General features: G+C 38.7%; 1 protein-coding gene across 3 annotated transcripts in view; it reads right to left on the bottom strand.

Moving 5' to 3' along the window:
• GRIP1 (glutamate receptor interacting protein 1) overlaps nt 1-24,770 on the bottom strand; it is a 182,394-nt gene that overhangs the window by 109,388 nt on the left and 48,236 nt on the right. For 2 of the 3 annotated variants that reach the window (XM_044226312.1, XM_044226313.1), the window contains exon 1: nt 21,774-21,911. In XM_044226312.1, the coding sequence (XP_044082247.1) occupies nt 21,774-21,840 (67 nt within the window). In that variant the 5' untranslated portion in view covers nt 21,841-21,911. Of the gene's footprint in view, nt 1-21,773; nt 21,920-24,770 lie in introns of those variants that run through there. The other variant, XM_044226314.1, reaches the window with a different exon arrangement.

The following is a 24,770-nucleotide window of genomic DNA, read 5'->3' as shown; positions in this document are numbered from 1 at the left end:
ACCACAGCTTGGGCCAATGGTGATCACTGGATAGAAATAACAAGCATAGAGTCTACTATTTTGAATCTGGTAGGTCCTCAATAAACATTGATTTATTTATCATAAATAAATAAAATTTCTAATTAGAAAAGTTTGACATTGGGGTACCTGGGTCGCTCAGTAGGGTAAGCCTCTGCCTTTGGCTCAGGTCATGATCTCAGGGTCCTGGGATCAAGCCCCGCATCAGGCTCTCTGCTCAGTGGGGAGACTGCTTCCCCACTGCCCCCTCCTGCCTCTCTGCCTACTTGTGATCTCTGTCAAATAAATAAATAAAATCTTTAAAATAAAAAAAGAAAAGAGAAAAGTTTGACATAGCTGGAAAAAATAGAAAATAAGTTGGATGGCAGATCTGAAAAAGTTTAGATAGGCTGGAATGATGGGTGAATATTTAGAAATTATTGTTCAACAGCACAAACAACGATATGCCTTCCATTTCTGCTGTGAATTATAGTTTACAAAGTGCTTTCCTATATATCATCGTGTTCTCTTTGTCACAACCCTCTGGGATGGGATGGTCATTTTAAATGCTCTCCAGGTAATTCCATTATAGATTAAGCATAGAGGGCTCCTGCCTTAGGCTTTGGCAGGAGGTTGTCTGCTGTTAGTACAGAACATTTAAAAAAAAGAAAAGAAAAGAAGTGGTCAAATAGGGGTGCCTGGGTGGCTCAGTCAGTTAAGTGACTGCCTTTATCTAGGGTCATGGTCTCCTCCAGGTCCTGGAATCAAGCTCCAGGTCAGATTTCCTGCTTAGTGGGGAGTCTACTTCTCCCTCTCCCTCTGCCCCTCTCACCACTTGTGCTCTCTCTCTCTCTCTCTCTCTCAAAATAAATAAATAAATAAATAAATAAAACGTCTTTAAAAAAAGTGTTCAAATAGAGCTTGGTAAGGAAGGTCCTGAAGGGATTCCTGCATTGGGTAGTGGTCCAAGCAGATGCTGCTGAGATTTAACTGTAGTATGTTAACTTCAGGGAGTACCATCTCCAGGGAGCCTTGTGTGTCTTCAGGAGTGTGTGTAGAACATCATCTTTTTGTTACAGTTATATATATATATTCTTGTATTCAAGCCTTCTATAGGCATCTGTCTCTTGACCAGGGAGGGCATTTGAAGATGACAAACAGCCTTTTATGCTACTCTAAGATGCTCTACTATTGAAGAGAAATTGAAACAATTCCTGGAATATTTCAAAAGATGAGAGTAGAAAGCCTCCCTAAACCAGTACACACAGCAGAAAGTAGAGCCAAGTAGCTCCGCCGTGAACTTGAGAATCTCTGGAGTCCAAGCACCTTTGGCACATGACTGGAGGATTAAGGAAGGTGAGAGCCTTTGCCGAAGGTCAAGAGCTGACAAATGGCTCCAGTGTAAAGCCACCATTACGGAACCCTGACTCAGATGATGGTGCTGTGATATCTTCATTATGTTAGGAAGTGAACACAGCCCCGACTTTGGGAGTATACTTGTGTTCCTTTTCCTGGACTATCTATTGCTCTCCTGTCTTTGGAGACTAACTAGATCCTAATGCTTTTGGCTCATTGTGGTGATCGTGATCGTCATGCAGTGCTTGGGAATCCGCAAAGATGTCTCTGGACGTGCATGAGCTATTAAGAGACCAAGGAAAAAAATAGGTAGAAGGATTCCTGGATTCCTATGCCCCACTCCCTTAGTCTGAGTAGCTTTACAAGAATTCGTATTGGTAAAAAATGCCTGGATGATTAAACACCAGTAGATAATTAATTCACTGTCTCACTTTCTTCCTCTTACTCAGAACTCTCTTAGGTACTTAATGTTAAATATTTGATGCTCTGGGATTTTTTTTTTTTCCCTCAGTAATGCACTTAGGACTAAAATGATTATATTTTCTTATTTTTTAAAAGAATTAATTTACCTACTTACTTACTTGAGAGAGAGGCACAGAGAGAGACAGCACAAGCATGGAGAGAGGCAGAAGGAGAGGGAGAGGCAGAGAATCTCAAGCAGATTCCACGCTGAGCACAGAGCCAGACCTGGGGCTCAATCTCATGAGCCTGAGATCATGACCTGAGCCAAAACCAAGAGTCAGATGCTTAACCAATGGAGTCGGCCACCCAGGCACACCTCAAGTAATTATATTTTAAATAGTAAGATTTTACTTTTATATTTAAATATTCCCTGTAAGTCTTTTATTTTTGAAAGATTATCAACTGAGTCTTATATTTCAACTTCAAAATTTTAGGTTTAGAATATATAAAGATACATTTCATTAGTTTTTCTGCTGCTTCCAAAGCTTTCATCCATACTTAAAATATTTCCTGTTTCATATATTGGCCATAATGACTGTCAGTCTTCTGTGGGCACATAATCAGATGTGTGAGGGCAATCTGGCTTTAATCTTAGGTTTTACACAATATTATCTGTGTGAACTTGGGCAGTAAATGCCACCTCTTCAAGACAATCTCTTCACTTATGAAAAATAAGGATAACGGTTTATATGTCACAAGACTGCTATGACAGTTAGAATTGATGAAACAGATAAAGTACTTTGCATAATGCTTCACAGAAATTAACCACACACATTAGTACTTCTGTCCTTCTTTGCTCCTTCCTGGGATAAACCCAGGACATGCTGATGTCATCTATGCTGCTTAATTAACTTCCTAGTTGATGTGAACAATTACTTTCTTTACTTAACTACAGAAAGAGAAACTACATCAGTGAATGAAATTATTATTTATATGCCCCCAGAAGTTTGAATCTTTGCCTAACGTACTATGTAGTGATGTTGTCATTAAGAGAAAGTTTTAACAGAAGAGAAAGAAAGGGCAGGATGACAGAGCTGGACAGTATTCTAGTATATCGTTAGTTAGATTTTCTTGTGTCTTTCCACTTACTTAGCTTTAAGTGCCGTAAATGATCTCAATATTCCTCTCTCTCTGCAATTTCAGATTATCTACATTGCTATGGGTTTATTTTATAACCTATAACTAATGAATCCATATCTTGGACAAGGTAGTCAAGAAACACATGTGGAGCCTTTGAACGATACAATAATGAAAATTAAATCAATTTTCATTTTTTTTCACAGATGGGATATTTAGTATATCTGCCAAATGATATCCTCAGATTGAATGACCGCACTAAAAATTCAGGCCCCCACATGCCCTCCTGAGTTCAAGAATTCTGCAAGTAAGGCTGCCAGACTTTTACTGCAATTCTGTTTGGATAGGAAGGCTCAGGTGAAGCAGATTCTGCAAGGCAAATGTCCCCCTCAGCACAGAACTATCCTGTAAGGGACTCAACAGATGTGTTCAAGTAAGGAAATCATCTCCGAGAAGGAAGATGTCCCAGAGTATCCCAAAGCACTTCTCCACAGTGTGAGACATCTTAGACAGAGTCTGTGGCAAAATCTGAAAGGGATCCTGAGAAGCAGGCAACCAACAGCCAGGAACTCATAAGGCAAAAAGGCCGGTGAGATTTCCCTTGCATGCTGCTAAAACATTTCTGGAGTACTCAACCCAGTTCTTGTGGATTAATGATAAGCACTCCTACTGCCTCTCTCAGAGAGAGAGAATGTGTGTAGCTTAGTAGTATTTTTTTTTTTTTAAACCTCTTGATAGTCACAAAGTTCAACATGCCAGGATGGACGGCTCCAATGAGCCCAGTATGTCAGGTCTCAAAAACTTGCTTGTTCAAATATCCGATGCTTATCTGGAATCACAGTTATGAATGTCTAGGAGAATCTCCCCTTTACCAGTATCTATAGGGCTCAGGCCTCTGTGAAAGGCATGGGATATGACAGAGGCTGGACAGAGAGTATGGATGGTACAACAGATCTACATTCCCAATTAACAGCAACAGCTATCATTAAACAGAGGCTGAGGATCCTCAAATAATCTCAAATGCAGAACACCGAGCTTTCTACCAGCTAAGACCCCGTAGCAGGTCAACTCGCCAAAGCTATGGAATTAGGAACTTTGATCATGAAGACTCAAACTTACTTCTCTGGTAAAACAAGGGTCTTCTAAAATAGGAGATCTGGACACAGGTGATACAGGCCACTTTGAACTCTGATCGCAGCCCTTCCCAATCTTCAAAGAACTATAGAGAAATATTTGTTGCTTGTAAACTAGTGCACCTAATTTGGGGGGAGACTGGTATATTCCCTAAGAGTCTGGATCTCCAGACTAACGTTTACTGTTAGACTCTAGAGGTATGTGTGGTGTCTTGGAATCACTGAAAATAGCTAAGGAAAATTTGGGCAAGAAATCAGCTGCAGGTATGGGTCAGTGAGTCACCGAAAAGCCTTCCAAGTGGCTCTCTGGGTATTAAAACACCCTGATGGTTTTGTCTGTTACCTGCAGGAAATGCTTCTTGAAGGAAAGAGAAGGGAAGGAGAGGGAGGGTGGTGGTGAGAGAAGGGGGGGCAGGAATGAGAAGGGGAGGGGAGAAAAGAGGAGACAAAAGGGAAAGAGGAAGGGAGGGGAAGGAAGACAAGAATGAGTAAGAATATTAAACTAGGAATATGAGTTGGTTACTTAAGACTTTATTGCATCTTTTACTATTATCTTTGGAGTTCTTCAGAGATGAGTAAATATTTATTCTCAATTTAGTGAAATACAGTAGATGCACTGTCCTTAAGCTGTTTGTCTTTCATTCATTCAACAAATATTTAATGTGCACTTTCTTTGGGCTGCACGCATATGCTTTGCATACAGTGGTGAAAATATTTACTGTCCCTATCCCCGTCCTTTTGGTGCTTACAGTGTCCTGAAGGAGACAACAGATAGGTGATAATTACTGTGAAGGAAAAGTAAGGGTTCCCTGGGCAAGTAGAACCGGGAGACCTAACTGAAACAGGGTGCCAGGGAAGTTGTCTCTGAGGAAGTGACACGGAAGTGGAGACATTAAAGGATATGTACAAAACAGTTGCGTAAAGAATGTGTTTGTGTGCAAGGGCCAGAGAATCACTTCTGAGGCAATGGGAACAGAACTTGCAAAGTCCCTGAGGATGGGAGCCTGGTATGGGGGAGGGGGTTACAAAAAAGAGCCCTGGGACTCCAAGACAAGAGAGCTTCTGGGAAACCACAGAAAGTAGAGCGGGGGGCGGGGGGCAGCTTTGGGACAGAGCATACAGGGATTCAGGGGCACAGCACAGTTTAACTTTATTGCAAATTTAGTGGGGCCACACTGAGCTAAGGGGCCATAGGCGTTAAAGGTCTCTGGGACTTCTGTGGGAGCACAGATATGAGTGGGAGTGGGCGGCGAAGAGGAGACAGACGAGCCGGGAGGTAACTGGGAGAGGGTTCACTGCATCTGTGAGTGACGGGCAAGGACGAGTGCGTGGCAAGCTAAATGGAACAAGCCGGGTGACGACAGGGAGAAGAACTGGCTGGCTGGAAGCAGGGTGAGGGAAAATGAAGGATGAGCCAGGGCTCCGGTTTGAGAACTCGGATGAAGGCACCACCACCTGGGATGGGGAAGACGAGAGAACAGGTCAGGGGCAGGAGTCAAGTTCAGTTCTCAACACTGAGCTTTAGGAATTATCCTAGAGACATGGCATTAAGACTGCTCAGGTGGTTAAATGGCTTTGAGCAAAGCTTCTGGAATCAGACATAACAGTTTGAATCCTGGCTCTGCTATACTCCACTGAAGCAAATTATTTTATTTTCTCTGCTTCCTGAAATGGGAGATATACACACATTTACCTCAGAAGGTAAGAACACAATGAGATAATGTTTATAAAATGCCTTCAACAGAGTAAGTACTTAGTACATGGTAGTTAGGACTACTATAATTTGCTAATAGCAGCATTAGCATCATATATGATGTCAAAGGCTGAATTTTAGTTTTGACATTTATAAACTATGTCATCCAGGGGAATAATGTATGTTAGATTTCCAATTTTTAAAGCAGCCAAAATCCTTCCTTTTCTTCAATATAAGACATATAAAAACAATAACTCGAACATCCTTGATTTTGTCTTGAACCTATAGGACCCACCAATAGGTGATGAGAAACCCGGAATGAACAATTCTTTCTTTGTATCGCAAGGAAAAGAAGATAAACAATATTTAGTTTGTAGCCATAGGAGCTCTGTAAAAAACAGCAGTGCCCTCAGGGAAAGACCCTATTTAAGGTCAGTCTCACGTGTGTTCCCTGAGAAGGAACAAAAAGTTGCTTAAGATATGCAAACATTAACTGCAGAGTTCTTACCTAATATTCTAGAAATGTAAACATTTCTTCAGCATTAACCATCATATGTGAGATGATCATGAAGCCTATGCTTTGATTTGTTCAATCAAAGTGCAAATGAGTTTACTAGCTTAGTGTGAACTGACCTATAATTGTAGAAGTTGTGCAGATTCCTGTATCAATCAGAAAGCATCAGACTCGCATGGCCAATATAATCCTTTCAGGATTTCTCAAAAAACATGGTTTAATAGAGGCAAGAGGAAGATAAAATAGGATAAGGATTGTAAAATGTCCTGTAGACTAAAAGCGTTCTCAACACATGAGAAGTTATTTTAATATCATTCAATTAAAGGGAAAGGCAGGCTTCACATGAATTACTCCTTGTTTATTTGTTCATTCATCTGTTCGGTCAGCCAAGAGATAAACAGGGCACTGCAGAGGATACAGTATGGGTATGAAGTAGCCTCTGCCCTCAAGGAGTTTTCCATCTCAGAGAAGAGAGAAGTCACACACATGAGAGATGTCACACACATAAACAACGACACTCCCATACTCAGTGGCGTAAAGACTATAAAAAGTGTATTAAAGAAGATAGAAGCTAGGATGACAAAGGGACTGTTGCCAACTGGAGTTGCTAGGTCTAGCTTCAAGAAACAGAAGTATGTTTTCTCATTGGCAGGTATTTTCTTCATGTGTTTCTAATGAAACAGAAGCCAATGGTCTCTGGTTTATTTCTTTGTTTCCACTCTGACGTTGTTGATGTCAGCAAAAAAATGTAGGTTTGTTTTTTGGAGAGGGTCATGTTTTCTTTTTCCATTTAGCCTAGAAATGGTGGATCCCACCTGCCACATCCCGCTAAAATAATAAAATATATCTAGAATATGGGGGGAAAAAAAAGAAATAGAAGTAAAGCTGGAAGGCCGTAATAGAGTGAGAAAGCTCACAGAACAACAAAAATAATAATAACAATAGTAACAGCAGATTTTTTTATCTCTATGTGTGCTGGGAATATACCAAGTGCTTTAAATGTACTAACAACTTTAATCACCATGGTAACCACAGGAAGGAGCTGCTATGATGAATCCCCATTTTACAGATGGGGAAACTGAGGCCTAGAAGGAAGACACACCTAGAAAGTTGCAGAGCCAGGAATCATACCTGAGTCCTTTAAATACTATACTTGCAGGTGGGATGAAAATCATGAGGAAATACAAAAAATGGTAGGCCATCGTTCACAAATTATTAAATGTCCAGTGTGGCTGATGAAGCACAGGATTTTCCAGGGATACAACAAAAAACTAACTTAGAAAGGTAGGTCAGGAAAAGCTTGGGGACAGCCCGAGTCTCAGAATAAAGACTTTGGGTTTTATTTTATAGCTAACGGGTGGGGAGATGTCCAAATAAAGATGGTGGTCGTTGTCAGAATAGACAATAACATTGTGAGAGAGTATGTCCAGAGACAGGAAAGTAAAGAGGTTGGGGGAAGAAGTTTGGAATGGCTCTTTGCATTTTGCTTCTTCAAAATAAAATAATTCCGTAGGAGGTTTGGTCTGTTTAGCAGTCATTTGATGTTTGTTGTGAATTACTCCGTTAGATGCTCTAGTGATTTCAAGTGGGATTAATGTGGGGTAGTAGTGCCCTCATAGAGATCAGGTGAAAACTGGCTGGCTTTTCTATTTCCTATTTTATTACCAACACGACCCCTTCAGGTGATGAGAACTAAAATCTGCAGAGAGAAGACGCTGGATATTTGTGTGTTTCTAAAGGAAATGAGTATGAAAAGTTTGATCTCAATCTGCTTCTGTGAATTCACAGTAGAAAATTCTTCAGTTATCTTCAAGTAAACCAGAGGGTCCTTACAAAAATGCTCTGACCTTCTGACTTTCATGAAGACAGATTGAGGGCAGTTGCTAGCATTATAACTGTGGATCACACAGAACATCCAGGAGGCAGGGGACTACAGTGGTGCAGGCATATTGAACAAACGGACAGTGGCATCAGTATCATAGCCGCAAAGACAAGTAGAAATACTGTTTATTCCCTATATATTTATGACTACTGGCAGTCAACCTGATACTTTAACCCTTACTAGTATTCCATAAATAATGCTAAAAAAATAATAATTTTACTATACACCAGGTACCGAAGTGGCTGCTGTTGAATAAAGGTAACTTAAGTATGGAGAAAGAGGTTTCACGTCTCATAGGAAGTTTGTGGTCTTCTGTTTCTTTGGAAGTTATCACCCATAGCTATACATAATGGTTAATGGGAAAGTATAAAGATATGAAAAGACACAAAGAAGAATAAATTTTCCCCAATAAAAGATGATTTGGTGCTCATCTGAATTAAGAATTAAGCAAGGAATTACAAAACTAGTATCCAATCACAGAGCAAAGTAATCTTGATTAGTACTTGGGTAGTATTCTTAAAAAAAAAAAAAAAATGGCCAAGAACTGACCTTGTGATGGAGAGAAGTGCTTATCTGTTACCCTTCTTAAAAGGAAATACAATTCTGCTCTACCTAATACATGTACATGACCTTAAAGAAACCATGCAAAGAGATTTCCCCTGACAGAATTCAGTCAGTTTTTCATTTTTCTAAAACACACTAAAATTAAAGATCTAATTTTCCCCTTAAGGGACATGTTTAATTTTAGAAGATAATATTCAATCAGAAATTGAGGGAATTTTAACCCATTTTCCATTAATTTATTAATGTCTCAGAATGCCAAGATGAAGATTCTTGCAGTTAATGGTTTCACAGCAGCAACTTGGCCTGATGCCCATTACAGAAATGCCGGGAAGAAATCTCAGGGAAATTGTAATTGTCAGTGAGATTGCTGGGTTTGTTTTGATTAACAAGGGAAATGACCAACTTTCCTTTTTAGATAGTGTTTTGGCTGTACCATTTTAGTTCACGTTGAACTATAGTTAAATGCTATTTTGAACTATTTTTGTACATAGTATTTTGCTTTGGAGTTACATCATTGAGAAAAGAAGTGGTAATTACTTCTTAAATCTTTCATGAGAAGTTGCTAAATTCAAAGACCCAGAATTTTAGAGCTGGAAGAAATTTTGAGATGATGTGGTCTAGTCTCCTCAGGTCCCAAGTGACAACAGTGATCCAAAAGACTTAAAAGACCTTTCTGATTCTATTACAATGGATAGCACCTAAAATACAGTAAAATGGGCTCTTGTCAAAAAGGTAGATATTAAATTGCTAACTTATATTACTCCTACGCTGGTACCACCATCCATCTCCTTAGTACCTAATATAACACTGAACTCCTAGGAGTGAACTCCTGATTGATATTCTACAGTATTTTATGTTCTTACATTAGTGTTACTGAGTTATTTAAAAATGTGCATGAGTACATCTTACACTAAAATCAGACTATCCACATCACTTTAGAGACCCAGAAACTAAAAACAAACGTACTCAGCGTGGGCTTTCAACGGACATTATCTGCTGCCAAGCCCAGGGAAAGAATCAGGGTGTAATCAGCATGAAGAAACAGGCTAGTAGGAAGCAGAATGGGGAGGGGCACCTGTGTGGCTCAGTGGGTTAAGCCTCTGTCTTCAGCTCAGGTCATGATCTCAGGGTCCTAGGATCGAGCCCCACATTGGGCCCTCTGCTCAGCAGGGAGCCTGCTTCCCCCCCCCCTGCCTGCTGCTCTGCCTATTTGTGATCTCTCTCTCTCTCTCTCTGCCAAATAAATAAATTTAAAAAAAAAAAAGCAGAAAGGGGAACCAAGAGTGGCTCAGAAGAGAGGGACTGAGAGTTGGCCGTTCTGAGTTAGGCTGAGCATCTCTACTACTCTGCTGAACATGTGAGATGACAAATAGTTGTAGCTTTAAGCTCTAGTTTGTGATATTTTTCTCCCTAGCACTAGTTAATACTAACACCTTGCTCATAGCACTAGCTAATAGTTATCGAGGACTAAAATCCAATGACACTGGATTTGGTAGATGAAGACGGTAGAACAAAGTAGATGGAATTTTACATCCTCCTCTAGGCATCTGTATGTCTAAATCTTAGGACATTTCCAAAAAAGCATCCAAGCAGTTTTGTGAATGTTACAGCTTAAATCTACCAATTCTGGCATTTCTTCTTCATGTCGTAGTTAGGGTTAATTGGTAATATATGTAACTAAAATAGGGTTTGTATACATAACGTACAAAGAACTCACATAAATTTATAATGATACAGTGGCCTAACAGAAGGAAAAAAAAAATGGATCAAAAGACTTGAAAAAACACACCACAAAGGAGAATATCCAGATGGCCAATAATGAAAAGGTTCCCAACATCCTTATTCATCTGGAAATAGACATTAAAGTCACAAAGACATACCATCACACACTCTCAGAATGGTTAGAATGAAAAGGATTGACAATGCCCAGTGCTGGGGAAGATGTGAAGGAAGCAAAACAGCTGGTGCAAATGAAAATGGGTATATCCACTTTGAAGAATGGTTTAAGACCATACACGAAAGCTGAGCATAAATGTAACTTATGGCCTAGAATTTTCACTCCTAGGGATAATCTCAGAGAAACACATATCCTTGTTCACTCAAAGACGTATGCCAGAATGTTCACAGCAGCATTACTTATGAGTCTAAACTGGACAGTACCCAAATGATCCACAGGAAGGGCTAAATTGTGATCTAGTGCTACAGGAGAATACTATGATGACAATGAAAAAGAATGAATTGCTGTTATAGGTAACAGTAGGGGAGCACCTCACAAAAACACTGTTGGACAAGAGAAACCCAAGGCCAAAGAAATACACTATCTGATTCCATTTATATACAGTTCAAAAATCAGGAAAATAATAAATTTATGGTTTAGGAAGTCAAGATGGGGTTACACTGAGGAAAGAGATGGAGTAGTGATTGGGTGGAGACAGAGTGGGGTTTTTGGCAATAATAGTTATGTTCTATTGCTTGACCTGAGTGGAGAACATATGAGTGAAAAGTCAACGAGGTGTAAAAATAAGATTTCAGCACTTTCCTATTTGTGTCTTGTACTATAATACACAAGTAAAGTTAAAAACACATCTATTATAATCTAGTAATATAAAATAAAAACATACTTTTTCTAATTTAAGGTAACTCTCTCATCATCCACTCCTTTTGCATCCATAAACATATGACAAGTGGCTCTGAGTTTGAATACGTAAAAGAACTAGATGAGGAGGAATAAGAGTGTTCTGCAAAAATTAATTTTTTAGGTAAAAATGTTATAAGGAAATCTACCTTCTATCTTAGAAAAATAACATTCCAAATAAATGGCTGTTGCCATTTGAAGATTAGACTTTTTTGTGTAGAAAACTCTTTCTGAAATTGTCTATGAAGTGGAGGTTATGCTGGTCTCCCACAAAGCATGTATGTTATAAATACTTCTAGGAGCCCTTGAAAAACTCAGTTTCCAGTATATCAAGATCATCCGGAAGAAACGGACTAGAATGTACAAATAGTAGCCAATTTCCTCTTGGTACCTGTGACTCAGAAGTCGCTGGTAGAAGTGTTATATCTAAATCTTGATATTCTGAAAAAATGAAATGCAAAGCATAGCCAAGATCCAGTCGTGACAACACCAATAAACCAACACTTTGATTGCAAAAGGGTTAGTCATCTTTTCTAAAGATTCGTAATGTACAAATCGATCCCTAATAAAATAGTTACTTGAAAACTACTAAGGACTATCCATACATCTGGGCAAACATATAATACACTTGGGCATTTCCAATGAAAGGATAATATTTTTCTCGGCATTCTTGGTTTTGCATGCTGGCTTAGTCCAGATAAATAAAAGGAAAGGTTTGAAGCTGAGCAGAGAAATTGTTAAGAGGAGAGTCAGAGGCTTACAAGAACACAAAAAACCACCCACAGGCAGATTAAGAGGGCTTTGTGATTTAAAGATTCATAATGTCATTCTGCAGTGTAAGAAGATATTATGAAGTAACTTCATTTTAGACCTACCACATAAGCATTGATATTTCGCTATATTCTATACACATCCACTTAATGGTGATTAGTCATAAGAACAGCTAATCTATAGGTGATTGCATTGTTCAATCTGCCGTTATCATTAAGAGTCTCCTATGTATATCTAGAGTCTCCATGTGAGATAAAGAAATAAGCAAAGAAGAAGATTCAGTCAGTGTTCCCAAGGAGTCTACAGAACCCAGAAGCACAACAGAAAAACTCACAGGTAACTAAGGCAAGACAAAATGTAAACCCCTCACAAGTTGCCAAGAAAGTACTAGTGGGGTTCAAAAGGGAGAGAAAGTGAGAGAAACTGGGTGAACTAAATCAGAGTAGGATCAGGGAAAGAGGTGGAGTTGACTTAGGTATATTTATATAGAAAGAGTATATTTTTGAAAGGTCTATGCATGGGAATAGTAGATATTAGAAACAACAGTAGAGGGGCGCCTGGGTGGCTCAGTGGGTTAAGCCTCTGCCTTTGGCTCAGGTCATGATTTCAGGGTCCTGGGATTGAGCCCCACATCAGGCTCTCTGCTCGGAAGCAGGTAGACTGCTTCCCCCTGTCTCTCTCTCTGCCTGCTGCTCTGCCTACTTGTGATCTCTGTCAAATAAATAAATAAAATCTTAAAAAAAAAAACAACAGTAGAAAAATGCACAGTATTTGAGAAAACATTTTAGTACCTTTCCATCTTAGCATCAATGATAATAACTTGTTGGTTACATCTCATGTCTACTAAAATGATTCTGATTACTGTTTCTTAGTAAAAAATCTTACTTAAATTATACTACAGTGAGCCTTGTTTAATACGGTCAACAGGAAATCCATATTAACTGATGGCTCTCCACAGGACTTCCCATGGAAGAAAGATGAAAGTTATAAAATAAATAATTATTAGAGGATCTTAAAATTAAAAAAAATCCTGAATAAGCTATTTTAGTACAGATTTGGTATAATCTTCCAAAGCTCTTGACTCTGCACTGATCTGAAGATTAATGTTCAGAACAATGTCCTTGAGATAGCTGTGTGCTCCTCTCTCCCAAAGATTCAAGTATCTTTAATATTAAATACATTACCAGAAACATATTTTAGAAATATTTTTAGCAAAGTTTTAAGCAAAGTAAGTGTTTTGATGAATTTTAGAAAATAAAATTATCCAGGACACATATGTCGCAAATACTCTTTTTATCAGTGACTCAGTATTGTCCAGAATAAAGCTTCAGCTACTTCTTAATTCAGGGTAATAATGGGAGACCTGAAGTTCATTTTAGGGAAGTGGAGCATGGAAATAGTTAACTTTAATTTCCCAGAATTCAGTAACACTTTAGTTTAGTTATGGTAAGCACTTTATATGCATTCAGTCAATCTTTCCATCAAACCATTGTAGAAGTGCTATTATCATCCCTGGTTTAGAGATAGGAAGGTTGAAGCTTGGAGAGGCTCAGTAACATGTCCAAGGTCAACAGAGAGCCAAGACCCATCCAAGTTTGTTTGACTTAAAAGTTTGTTTGACTTAATGAAGTCATTGTTTTCAGATGTTCTTATTCTCCGTGTATTTTATGTTACTTGGTTTCCAGTAGCAGAACTCCCAGACCCAGTTGTTTGGTAATACACTTCTACAATAATAAAGGGGGATGCTTTTCCCTACATATATTTTAAACAAGTAGTTCACGTTTACTGAGCACATATTTTGGGTCAAATGCCGAGTATGTATTGATTCTTTTGCTTCTCATAGCAACTTGTGAGTTTGGTAGTATAATTACCACCATTCTGCAAAGGAAAAATCTGTCGTCTGTGACTCAGCACTTTGCTTTGGTTCTCCATCTCTTCCACTGGATGCTCCTTCTCAATTTACTCCATAGGTTCCACTTTACCCTTTTGACCTGTGACTTGTCACTTTTGGGGAGCCCCAGAGCTCAGTCGTCTCTTCTCTCTCTCACTTCCTTATGGTGCCTCATGGTTTTAAGATCCATCTCTGTGCTGTTGACTCAGTAATTCATATCACCACGCACCTGGGTGGCTCTGTCACTAAGCGTCTGCCTTTGGCTCAGGTCATGATACCAGGGTCCTGGAATCAAGCCTTGCATCAGGGTCTCTCCTTGGTGGGAAGCCTGTTTCTCCCTCTCCCACTCCCCCTGCTTATGTTCCCTCTCTCGCTGTCTCTCTCTGTCAAATAAATAAATAAAAAATCTTAAAAAAAAATTAATATCACCTACCCTAACCTCTGCAGTAAAATCCAGGCTTAAATACCCAACTGCATACTCTACACATCACTTAGATGATAGACATCTGAAACATAACACATCCAAAATTGAACTCTTAATTTCTTTTTCACAGTCTTCCTTATCTCAATATACTTTCCTTAAAATTTTAACACAGACTAACTTCACTTTGATTAATAAAATCTAGAGTTGCAACCCTTTTCCCAAATAGGTCGCTGACATTTATATTCTGAGATTTGCTGAAAAATGTATCTGATTCCAAGGTTGAGATTTATGGTTGTATGCATGCGTGTGCATACAACACACACACACACACACACTCCTTACTTAGAAATAATTTGTGTACATTTAATAATGTATAAATAAGATCAGTATTTATATTGATGATTATAGATACACTCATCTAAGATACACTGTGTCATATTTGAATAAATATGAATAATATTTATGAATAAATAAAAGTACTAAAAGTAAAAACCAATGCAACAAGTATGTCCCACTGGCAAATGAAAAGGCACTCCACATGGCTATTCACTGAGGCAATGTACCTTAAAGTGGGGTACCATTACACATCCATCAGAAGAGTTAGCATGAATCAGACTGAGAATACCAAGTGCTAGTGAGGTTGTGAAGGAAAGGAAACTCTCACATTAGAGAAAATACAACTCATGTTAGTGGGAATATAATGTTTACCATTAAAATATGGTCTCAAAAGGGCATCTATTACTTTCATCAAGTCAATACCATCTGCTCTGGGGAAGTGACATTTTTCTGTCTCATTCTGTTGGGGCTGTTTACCATACATTCCTGCCTCCCTTACCAAAAGAGCAAAGAGTGTATTATATCCCTGGATATAGTGACTAGTGTAATGGTCAGCTTTTGCTTCAAGCTAAGTCACTAAGAATCCTCTAGGGGTAATCCAATCTCATTTCTTTCTCTGACCTCATCAACGTTCAAGATAATGGATACTTGTGGCTGCTGGGGCCATCTTATCATAAGATAAGGACAGTCCTTTCTAGGCAAGGAGACTAGAGAGACAGAAGGCCTATGACATTACTGAACTTGTATTTGAAGCTAGGATACACCACGGACTTCTGGCTTTTGCAGGCAAATAAATTCCCTCCTGATGCTAGGTTATACTGGGTTTCTGTTATTTGTACCTGATGGTATCCTCGTATACTGTTGAACTACTGCTCCTCATTTTCCCAATTTAAGCCCTCAAGTTTTCTATTGCATTTTTGGGCATCTATTTAGCTTTATCTAAGAGTGATAGGAAGGTAACTGAATGGAGGCCCATAAACTGTGAGTTTTATATATTCTTTCATAAATTCATTTCTTTTGTATTTCTAAATAGCTCCTAGTTCCTAGTTTCCTTTAAAAATGAATGTCTTTTTGTTTTAAATGCTTAATTATTGAGGACTTTAGTATCTTAATGAGCTGAATAGGGTAAATATCATTATTCTTATTTTATAGAATAGAAATGAAGTCATTGAGTCTAACTTCAAGGAGATTGGCAAAAGTACAAAATAGGAATTGATATAATCTAATGCCTATCTCAACACATTTTCCATTAGGATTTGATGAATATATTATGTATAAAAAGAATTGATAATCTTTAGGCCAGTACCTGACCTAGAGTCTCAAGCATTATAAAACATGTTTAATACTTATATTCAACAAAGAAAATATCAGTGTCTTTGTTACCAAAGTTCTGGTTGACTGAATATTTTCCCATTAAAAAAATCTTTTTCTGCTCGTATCCTGTTAAAAATTTGATAAAACTAATTTTTTTGGTTTATCAAATATTAAGTCTATGAATTTTAGATTTTTTTCACAAAAAACAGGGTGGTAAACTATTTTTTAATGGCAACTGACTTACAAAGAGTTTGAAATGCTAATTGGGCCTCTTAGAGTAAATAGAGTGTTGTATAAGAACTCATTTCATTCCTTTTGAGGAAGAAAAGTTACAAAAGTAATAGAAGAAAAAGTATTACCAAAAAAGGGAAATGTGTTTTTTGTTAGAAAAGGAAGTTTCCATTTATATCTGATGGACAATTATAATTTAAAGTATCCCATATTCTAAGGCACCATTTTTACTTCTCTTTTCTCAAACTGTCATTCTCAATCACTTGACCTTGTGGATATTCAACACTCTCATAACCCAATTAGGAGAACAGAAGTGGGAAAAAGCAAGAAAGACAAACATCCAGTAAGACAATTAGAATAGAGAAACTGAGAGCAGAATATTAAAAAGAACTGGGTGGCTGGAAAGGAAAGGAGGAAGAACAGAGGATGAAATAAAGGAAGAAAAGAGGAGAGAAAAAGTTGAGAGACAGTAAGCAAGTGGGTACAAGAGAGGTGAAAAAGAAGAAGAGAGAGAAAAAAGAATTGAAAAAAAAAAAAAAAAGGAATAACCCAAATCAACGTTTGCTCATTTACTACATAAAGCTAACAAAACTTAGAATAATATAACAGATGTAGTATATAGATAAATATTTTTTCCAAATATAGATGTGTGTCCTTTGATATGGTAACAAGAGCTCATATGCTCAAACTTCAGTTTAAAAGTCTGATCCTGAATTCTGATGTGAAACTAGATACAGAGATCAGAACAACTAGCCCAGATGTAGAGGTTAGTATATTTAATAATTAAATGTATGATTAAAAAAATTAAAAAATAGGGGATATGTGACAGATCTTTCATTAAGTGATTGGGATATTAGGTAACTGTTTAGAAAAAAATAATATTTAAATTCTAAGAAAAAAGTTAAGTTAAAAAAAAAAAACACTTCAATATGTTAAAAATGGGAAACTACCGACAAAGTTTTTAAAAAAACTGATAAGGATGACTGTCCTTAATATTTAGTTTACACAAACCAATAAAAAATTAAGAGCATATCCAATAGGGAGTGAATAAAGGCAAAAGCATACAATAAAAAATGAAATTGGCTAGTGTTCATATGAAAAAATATTCACTTGTACTAGAAACTTTTAAGAGTAAATTAAAATATAAATGCAATTTTCACTTAAATCAGAGGGAGTAAAAGTGATAATTTCTAATAGGGACAAGCTCTGGTGACATAGGTACACTTAAAACATTGCTGGTAGTAATATAAAATAGGATACATTTTCCGGAGGGCAATTTAGAATGATGTGTCAAATATCTAAATAAGAACTACATACTTTAATGAAATCAGAAATACAGACAAAGATTTGGGTAAAAGGATATTCATTCCAGTTATTTGTAATACCACTTTATCGGGAAATAGTTATGCAAACACAGCATTTATTTTTGAGTGGGCTAAGAAGAACGAATTTAACTGAATTTTCCCCATGTGGCTAGTTGACCCAGCATCAAACACTGACTAGTTCAAGCTTTCCCCACAGATGTAAGATTATACCTCTGTTTCCGTATCCACAGTGGTTTGTTTGTAGGTATTCCATTCTCTTCCACTGATTTCTTTATCATCCTATGGCTAATATTACACAGACTGAACAGCATCATTTTAGAATGAGTCTTGATATTGGGTAGAACAAGTTTTTCTGCTTTCCTATTGTTTCAAAAACATTTTGGCCTCCCCCCCTCCCTTTCTTACTCAAAGTACATTTTAGAAATAGCTTAGTAAGGTCCTCCCAAAGACCTTTTTAAGATTTTGGGTAGAATTGAATTTATGGATGCATTTGAGAGAAATGACATCTCTTAGATATTAAGACTTCCCAATTCAATAATGTGACATAGGTCTTCATTGAAGTATTTTTTTAGTGTATATACCTGTATTTATATATTTATGTAATGGGCACACACAACTTTTTTATATTTATTCCTTTCTATTGCTATTATAAATGGTCTCCTAAAATTTTAACTTTTTGTTTTTGGCTGATATAAAGAAATGCAACTGATTTTTGTATACTGATCTTATATTTAGCAACTATTATATTTAGCAACCTCTTACTGTGTTTCCTTCCTGATGGCCCACTTTCCCCTATGTTTTTTTTTTTTTTTTAAGATTTTATTTATTTATTTGACAGAGCGAGATCACAAGCAGGCAGAGAGGCAGGCAGAGAGAGAGGAGGAAGCAGACTCCCCGCTGAGCAGAGAGCCCGATGCGGGCCTCGATCCCAGGACCCTGAGAGCATGACCCGAGCCGAAGGCAGCGGCTCAACCACTGAGCCACCCAGGCAGGGGCTATTTGAGAACTCTGAGGTGTGGACACTGTCAAACACCATTCAGAACAAATGAACTGGGGTGAAGGCAGACAGATGGGTCACCCCTTCCCCTACTGACGCTGGCAATAATGGAACATGGAGGAATTTCCTCTGAAGTGGTATCCATCCCCATGCGAGAGTGCTTGCCTCTTTGAGGTATGCTCAGGCCCTATAGACATATTGTTTCCTTCAGTTTGGGAGCTGGTTCCTTTTAAGCTTTCAGGTTTTAGTCCACACGTCACCTTTTCACTGACCACCCTACTGGCTTCTGAACTCTCCCCTGTACTTTCCTTTATTCCCTATCACAGAATCCAGTTCATACCCTTTATAGCAGGTAATGATCACATATCATGGGTGTATGTTTGATCAAGTTCTTGTTTACTGTCTGTCCTCCCCATCTACTGGAGGCTTCATAACACGCAGGGACCAAATCTGTTTACAGTACTCCTGTATTTTTGTTACCTGCCACTTAGCTCAATAAATATTGGTGGACCGAATGAATGATTAGATATATTAAACATCTGTTTGAATTTTTAATATTAATAATATATTGTACCATCATTTAAAATATATTTTACTGGATAATTTTATTTTAATTCCATTACCTTTAACATAGGCATCGCTAGTCCCCATTTGACAAATGAGATAACAAAGGCACAGGGAAATAAGTAACACGGTCCAAATCAACAGCTAGAAATCAGTGGAGTAAAAAACAGGGCTCAAATCACCTAACTCCGAATCCCATTCAAAACTATATAACAAAAGAGAAAGAAATAGAAAAGAAGGAGGGAGAGGATACAAGAGAAGATAGATGAGGGAGGAAAGTTCACTTTTTTCTGAATTTTCCATGCCAAGGGCACACCATTCAGTTTATTCTGCTAAGAACTCCTTAAATCTCATACTTTAAATCTTTTTTTTTTTAAAAAGATTTTATTTATTTATTTATTTGACAGAGAGAGATCACAAGTAGGCAGAGAGGCAGGCAGAGAGAGAGAGAGAGGGAAGCAGGTTCCCTGCTGAGCAGAGAGCTCGATGTGGGGCTCGATCCCAGGACCCTGTGATCATGACCTGAGCTGAAGGCAGCGGCCTAAGCCAGTGAGCAACCCTTCATACTTTAAATCTTCTCAGAAGCTTCATACCTCATTAAAACATTTCAGGCCAGTAGTAGATATATGAAGACTTCCAAGCAACACTGTTCTCCATGAATCATACAGAGTGGGAAAGAAAGGAGTTTGCAGTTACAGAGTAAGTCTCTTTTCCTCCAATACACTTCACCAGTATAAAACTTCCTGGTAAAATCCAGTCAGATAATTATTCTGATAATTGCAAGAAGTACTTAGAACATGATTCAATTTCAAGTTCCAATTCATTATTTTATCACTTTTCCTGCCTTAGTTAAAATTACACAAAATTTTGGCTCTCTTGTAACATTTAAGAGCCAGATGAGAATCTCTTCCAAGTTTTACCATAGTTGTGAGGGTAGAAATAGAATTCATTTCCATTGGAAGCACTATTGAAAGAAAGAACAGTACACTACATTTTGCTAGATATGTCTCCTAAGGTGAGGGAAAGAAAAGCAAAAATAAACTGTTGGGACTACATCAAAATAAAAAGCTTTTACGCAGTGAAGGAAACTATCAACAAAACTAAAAGGCTACCTACTAAATGGGAGGAGATCTGCAAATGGTACATCTGATAAAGGTTAATATGCGAAATGGATAAAGAACTTCTATAACTCAACACTGAAAAACCAAAGAATCCCACTAAAAATGGGCAGAAGAACTGACTAGACATTTTTCCACAGAAGACATTCAGATACAAACAGACACATGAGACACATGAGAAGATGCTCACCGTCGCTAATCACCAGTTGGTGAGGATGTGGAAGAGAAGGAACCCTCATGCACTGTGGGTGGGAATACAGAATGGTGCTTCAGTATGGGGGGGGTTCTTCAAACAATTAAAAATTGCAATAGCCTATGTTCCAATAATTCCACTATTGGGTTTTTACCTAAAGAAGACAAAAACACTAACTTGATAAGATACATGAACCTTTATGTTTATTGCATTATTTTCAATAGCTAAGATACAGAATCAACCTAAGTGTCCACAGATAGATGAATAGATTAGGAAGGTATGTTATGTGATGCAGCCATAAAAAAGGATGAGACAGCGCCAGTTGAGACAACACGGATGGACCTAGTGGGCATTCTGCTACATGAAGTGAGTCAGACAAGGCAAATACTGTATGATTTCATTCATATGTGGAATCTTAAAAAAATCAAACGAATAAACAAACAAAAGAATCAGGCCTATAAATACAGAGAACAAACTGATGGTTACCAGAGGGGAAAAGGGTGGGGGGGGGTGGGCAAAACAGGTGAAGGGGAGCGGGAGATGGAGGTTTCTAGTTACGGAATGAACATGTCATGGGATTGAAAGGCGCAGCAGAGGGGATATAATCAAAGGTACTGTAATAGTGCTGCATGGGGACGGATGGTAGCTACCGTTGTGGTGGGCATAGCGTTACATACAAGCTTGTCAAATCACCATGTGTACACCTGAAATGAATGCTACATTGTGTCAGCTCTATTAAAAAAAAAAATACTGCACTCAACAGTATTTGTACTTTAATCAATGATTCTCATTGATTTTAATCAATGATTCCATATGTCCCCTTTTCTTTTTCTGTTCCTAAATCAAATGATAAGGTGCTTGGTAATTTTCACTGATTCTGCTTAGGGAGCGTCACACGGTGAAGTTCCAAGAAGGAAAGAAATCTCCCATTCTTCCCAGTCTCTGGGTAGTAAAAGACAAAATACCAGCCCTTACGTTAATAATACTATTTTTGTGATTTGGCGGGAAAAATACTTTGCTGCCAAAGGGTAATCCACACAGCAGAACTGACAGCTAAGTGAAACACTCTGACAGAATGGGACCTTATTACAGAAGCTATTGACACAAGAACTCGAACTCGCTGAAAAGTACCACTCACCTCTTCCTGAACCCAACAGAGTAATGATACAGTACTGACGAAAATCTGTCTGCTGCAGGAGGACAGAACAGTCCATTCTTAATCCAGAGTGCTTTATCAGGGATGGACAACGACATGACCTAGAGCTTAGTGAACCCCGCGTCAGGACTCGGACATACCCATCACTGAGACATCATATTCTATCAGCAGTGTTGCTTCTTGTCCGCACTGTTTAAGAATACTCATGGCTTCAGCATGTGTGGTTCCGAGAAGCCGAATTCCATCCACACTGAGCAACCTGTCGCCAGGTTTGATCGTGCCCTCTCTGCAGGGAGAACAGAGAAACAGTCTTCATTAGCGGAACATAATGTGGTTTAGCATTAACAGCTGTTTAGCTAAAGCGGTTCTGTCACGCGTTTGGCCATCCATCCCATTTGCATTTCCTTCTAAGCATCGTTGTAAGAGAGGAAAGCCGTAACCCTGAACAGAAAATTGCTGCAATATGCGTGTCAGTAATAAGGAAATGACTACCCATCAGTCAACCACCAAGTCACCCACACTTAACTCTTGGGGCACAAAAGTATGAAATGCACAGCTTTCTTCCCTTTTCTAGGTTTTTGCCAAAATATCCAAAATTGATTTGCTAGAGCCTGGCTTTGGAAAACTAGGTAAATGCTTTGGAAAACTAGGTAAATCCTACTTTTTAGTAGCATTTACCTAGTTCTCCAAAGCCAGGTGAGCAGAACAGACTGCTGATTCCATTCAGTTTGTTACCAGTGAACCCAAGTGGGACAGGGAGCACTGGTGAAAAATTTCCCTAGTCTATAAATTTCCCTATTGATTTATCAGGCCATTTTGGCAATCATTAAATGGACTCAGTCTCATATTCCCTATGAGAGAGGGAAATACTATTCTTTCTGCTGTGACCATAGACACTAAGGTACTAGAAAAAGATGCCTCAGATATTAGGGTACACCACTAAAATACAGCCCAGGAGCCTCCTAGATCATAACCTCCCTGCCTCAGGGAGGGTCACGGAGATGAGAAAACCAAATGGGGGGATTGCAAGTTTAGGATTTTAAAGGATAAAACTCTCTTAAATATCTTTCACCTAGATAACTCTCTTAAGAATTTTTTTTTTTAAAGATTTTATTTATTTGTCAGAGAGAGAGAGGGAGAGAGAGCGAGCACAGGTAGACAGTATGGCAGGCAGAGACAGAGGGAGAAGCAGGCTCCCTGCCGAGCAAGGAGCCCGATGTGGGACTCGATCCCAGGATGCTGGGATCATGACCTGAGCCGAAGGCATCTGCCCAACCAACTGAGCCACCCAGGCATCCCTCTCTTAAGAATTTTGACTCTAGGGGCACCTGGGTGGCTCAGTGGGTTAAGCCTCTGCCTTGGGCTCAGGTCATGATCTCAGGGTCCTGGGATTGAGCCCCGCATCGGGCTCTCTGCTCAACAGGAAGCCTGCTTCTCCCTCTCTCTCTCTCTGCCTGCCTTTCTACCTACTTGTGATCTCTCTCTCTCTCTCTGTCAAATAAATTTAAAGAATTTTGACTCTAAATTTTTATCTTAAATTTTTAGATTCCATTTCATCCCAAATTAAATTGGTTATACGTTGCTCACAAACTAGTGGCCTGCTTCTGACATTTTGGTCAACCCCAACCTAAATGTTAATAAGGAATGGAAATGTTATTTACTTCCAGAAAAATCACTAACAAGAGAAAACAGTATCTCTGTAGTCTCTTATTTTATATTAAACACAAACTTTATAGAAAAGTAAGCTAACAGCATGAGTCTTTGAAGGAAAAGAAACCTGAATTCCTATCCGGGCTCTTCCGTGTATAAGCTAGCTGCCAAGTCACTTAAGCATACCGTACCTCAATTTTGTCACCTGTAAGTGTGGATAAAAAATACTTCATTTGGTAGGCAGCTGTGAGGATGAAATAAAATAATGTCTGCCAAGCACTTAGTACACTTCCTGGCACATGGTTAAGTGCTCAAAAAATAGTATGTATCATTACTGTTTCTATTGCATAAGGGAAGGTTTAAAAACTGTATCCTCGTTTGAAACATAGTGCAAAGTCTGGGGTAATCAGGGGATTTTTTTCCCAACCCCTCAACAATATCGAACGGCAGGAGTTGTGGTCTCCTGCCTTTATGGAACTGACCTTTGCTGTGGGAAATTAATACAAAGACAAGTATCTCCTTAGACAGCTAAGTTGTGAGTTTACTTAGGACCCCTCCCCGACGTTTATGAAGTGAAAGGAAAGAGCCGCCCTTCCAAATATTCTAATCAGTAAGAAAGAGAGATAGCTCTAGACACTGACAACCCTCCTTCCCTCTTACTAAAAGTCACTTTCAGGGGCACCTGGATGGCTCAGTCGGTTAAGCGGCTGTCTTCTGCTCAGATCATGATCTCAGGGTCCTGGGATAGAGTACATTGGGCTCCCTGCTCAGTGGCGAGTCTGCTTCTCCTCCACCCCTCTCCCCAGCTTGTACTCTCTCTCTCAAATAAATAAGCAAAATCTTAAAAAAAAAAAAAAAAAAGTCCCTTCCATTCTGACATACATAATCGTCATCAAAAGGTAATAATAGTCATAAGAATGTGGATAGTAGTAACAACCAAAATGCCACCACCCATCTTTTTGGGTTAGGAGATTAGCAGTTGGGGATGATGCATGTAAAGCGCTTGCCAAAAAAACCAGCCACCTTTTATTAAGTATCTACTGCATGATAGGTCCCCTGCAAGGCACTAAGCAGTCTTTGATAAAACTTTGAAGACCTTGAGGGGTGCCTGGGTAGCTCAGTCATTAAGTGTCTGCCTTCGGCTCAGGTCATGATCCCAGGGTCCTGGGATTGAGTCCCGAGTCAGGCTCCCTGCTCAGCGGGAAGCCGGCTTCTCCCTCTCCCACTCCCCCTGCTTGTGTTCCCCCTCTCGCTGTGCTCTATCAAATAAATAAATAAAATCTTAAAAAAACAAAAACAAAACCCTGAAGACCTTAAAAGGTAGGTATTGGTGTCTACATTTTACAGTGGAGGAAACTGAGCTCAGAACCATTAAGTCACTTGCTAAACACATAGGGTAATTAAGGGTCGAGTCTGGAGTTGAACCTTTTTTCTTCTGATTCCACAGCCCGAACAATTTCAGTTTTCACGTTCCAACATATTTGCTT

Source organism: Neovison vison, chromosome 12 (assembly GCF_020171115.1).
Source record: "Neovison vison isolate M4711 chromosome 12, ASM_NN_V1, whole genome shotgun sequence".
NCBI lineage: Eukaryota > Metazoa > Chordata > Mammalia > Carnivora > Mustelidae > Neogale > Neogale vison.
The sequence above is the reverse complement of the archived record's forward strand: the minus strand, read 5'-3'. Positions and strand labels throughout refer to the sequence as shown.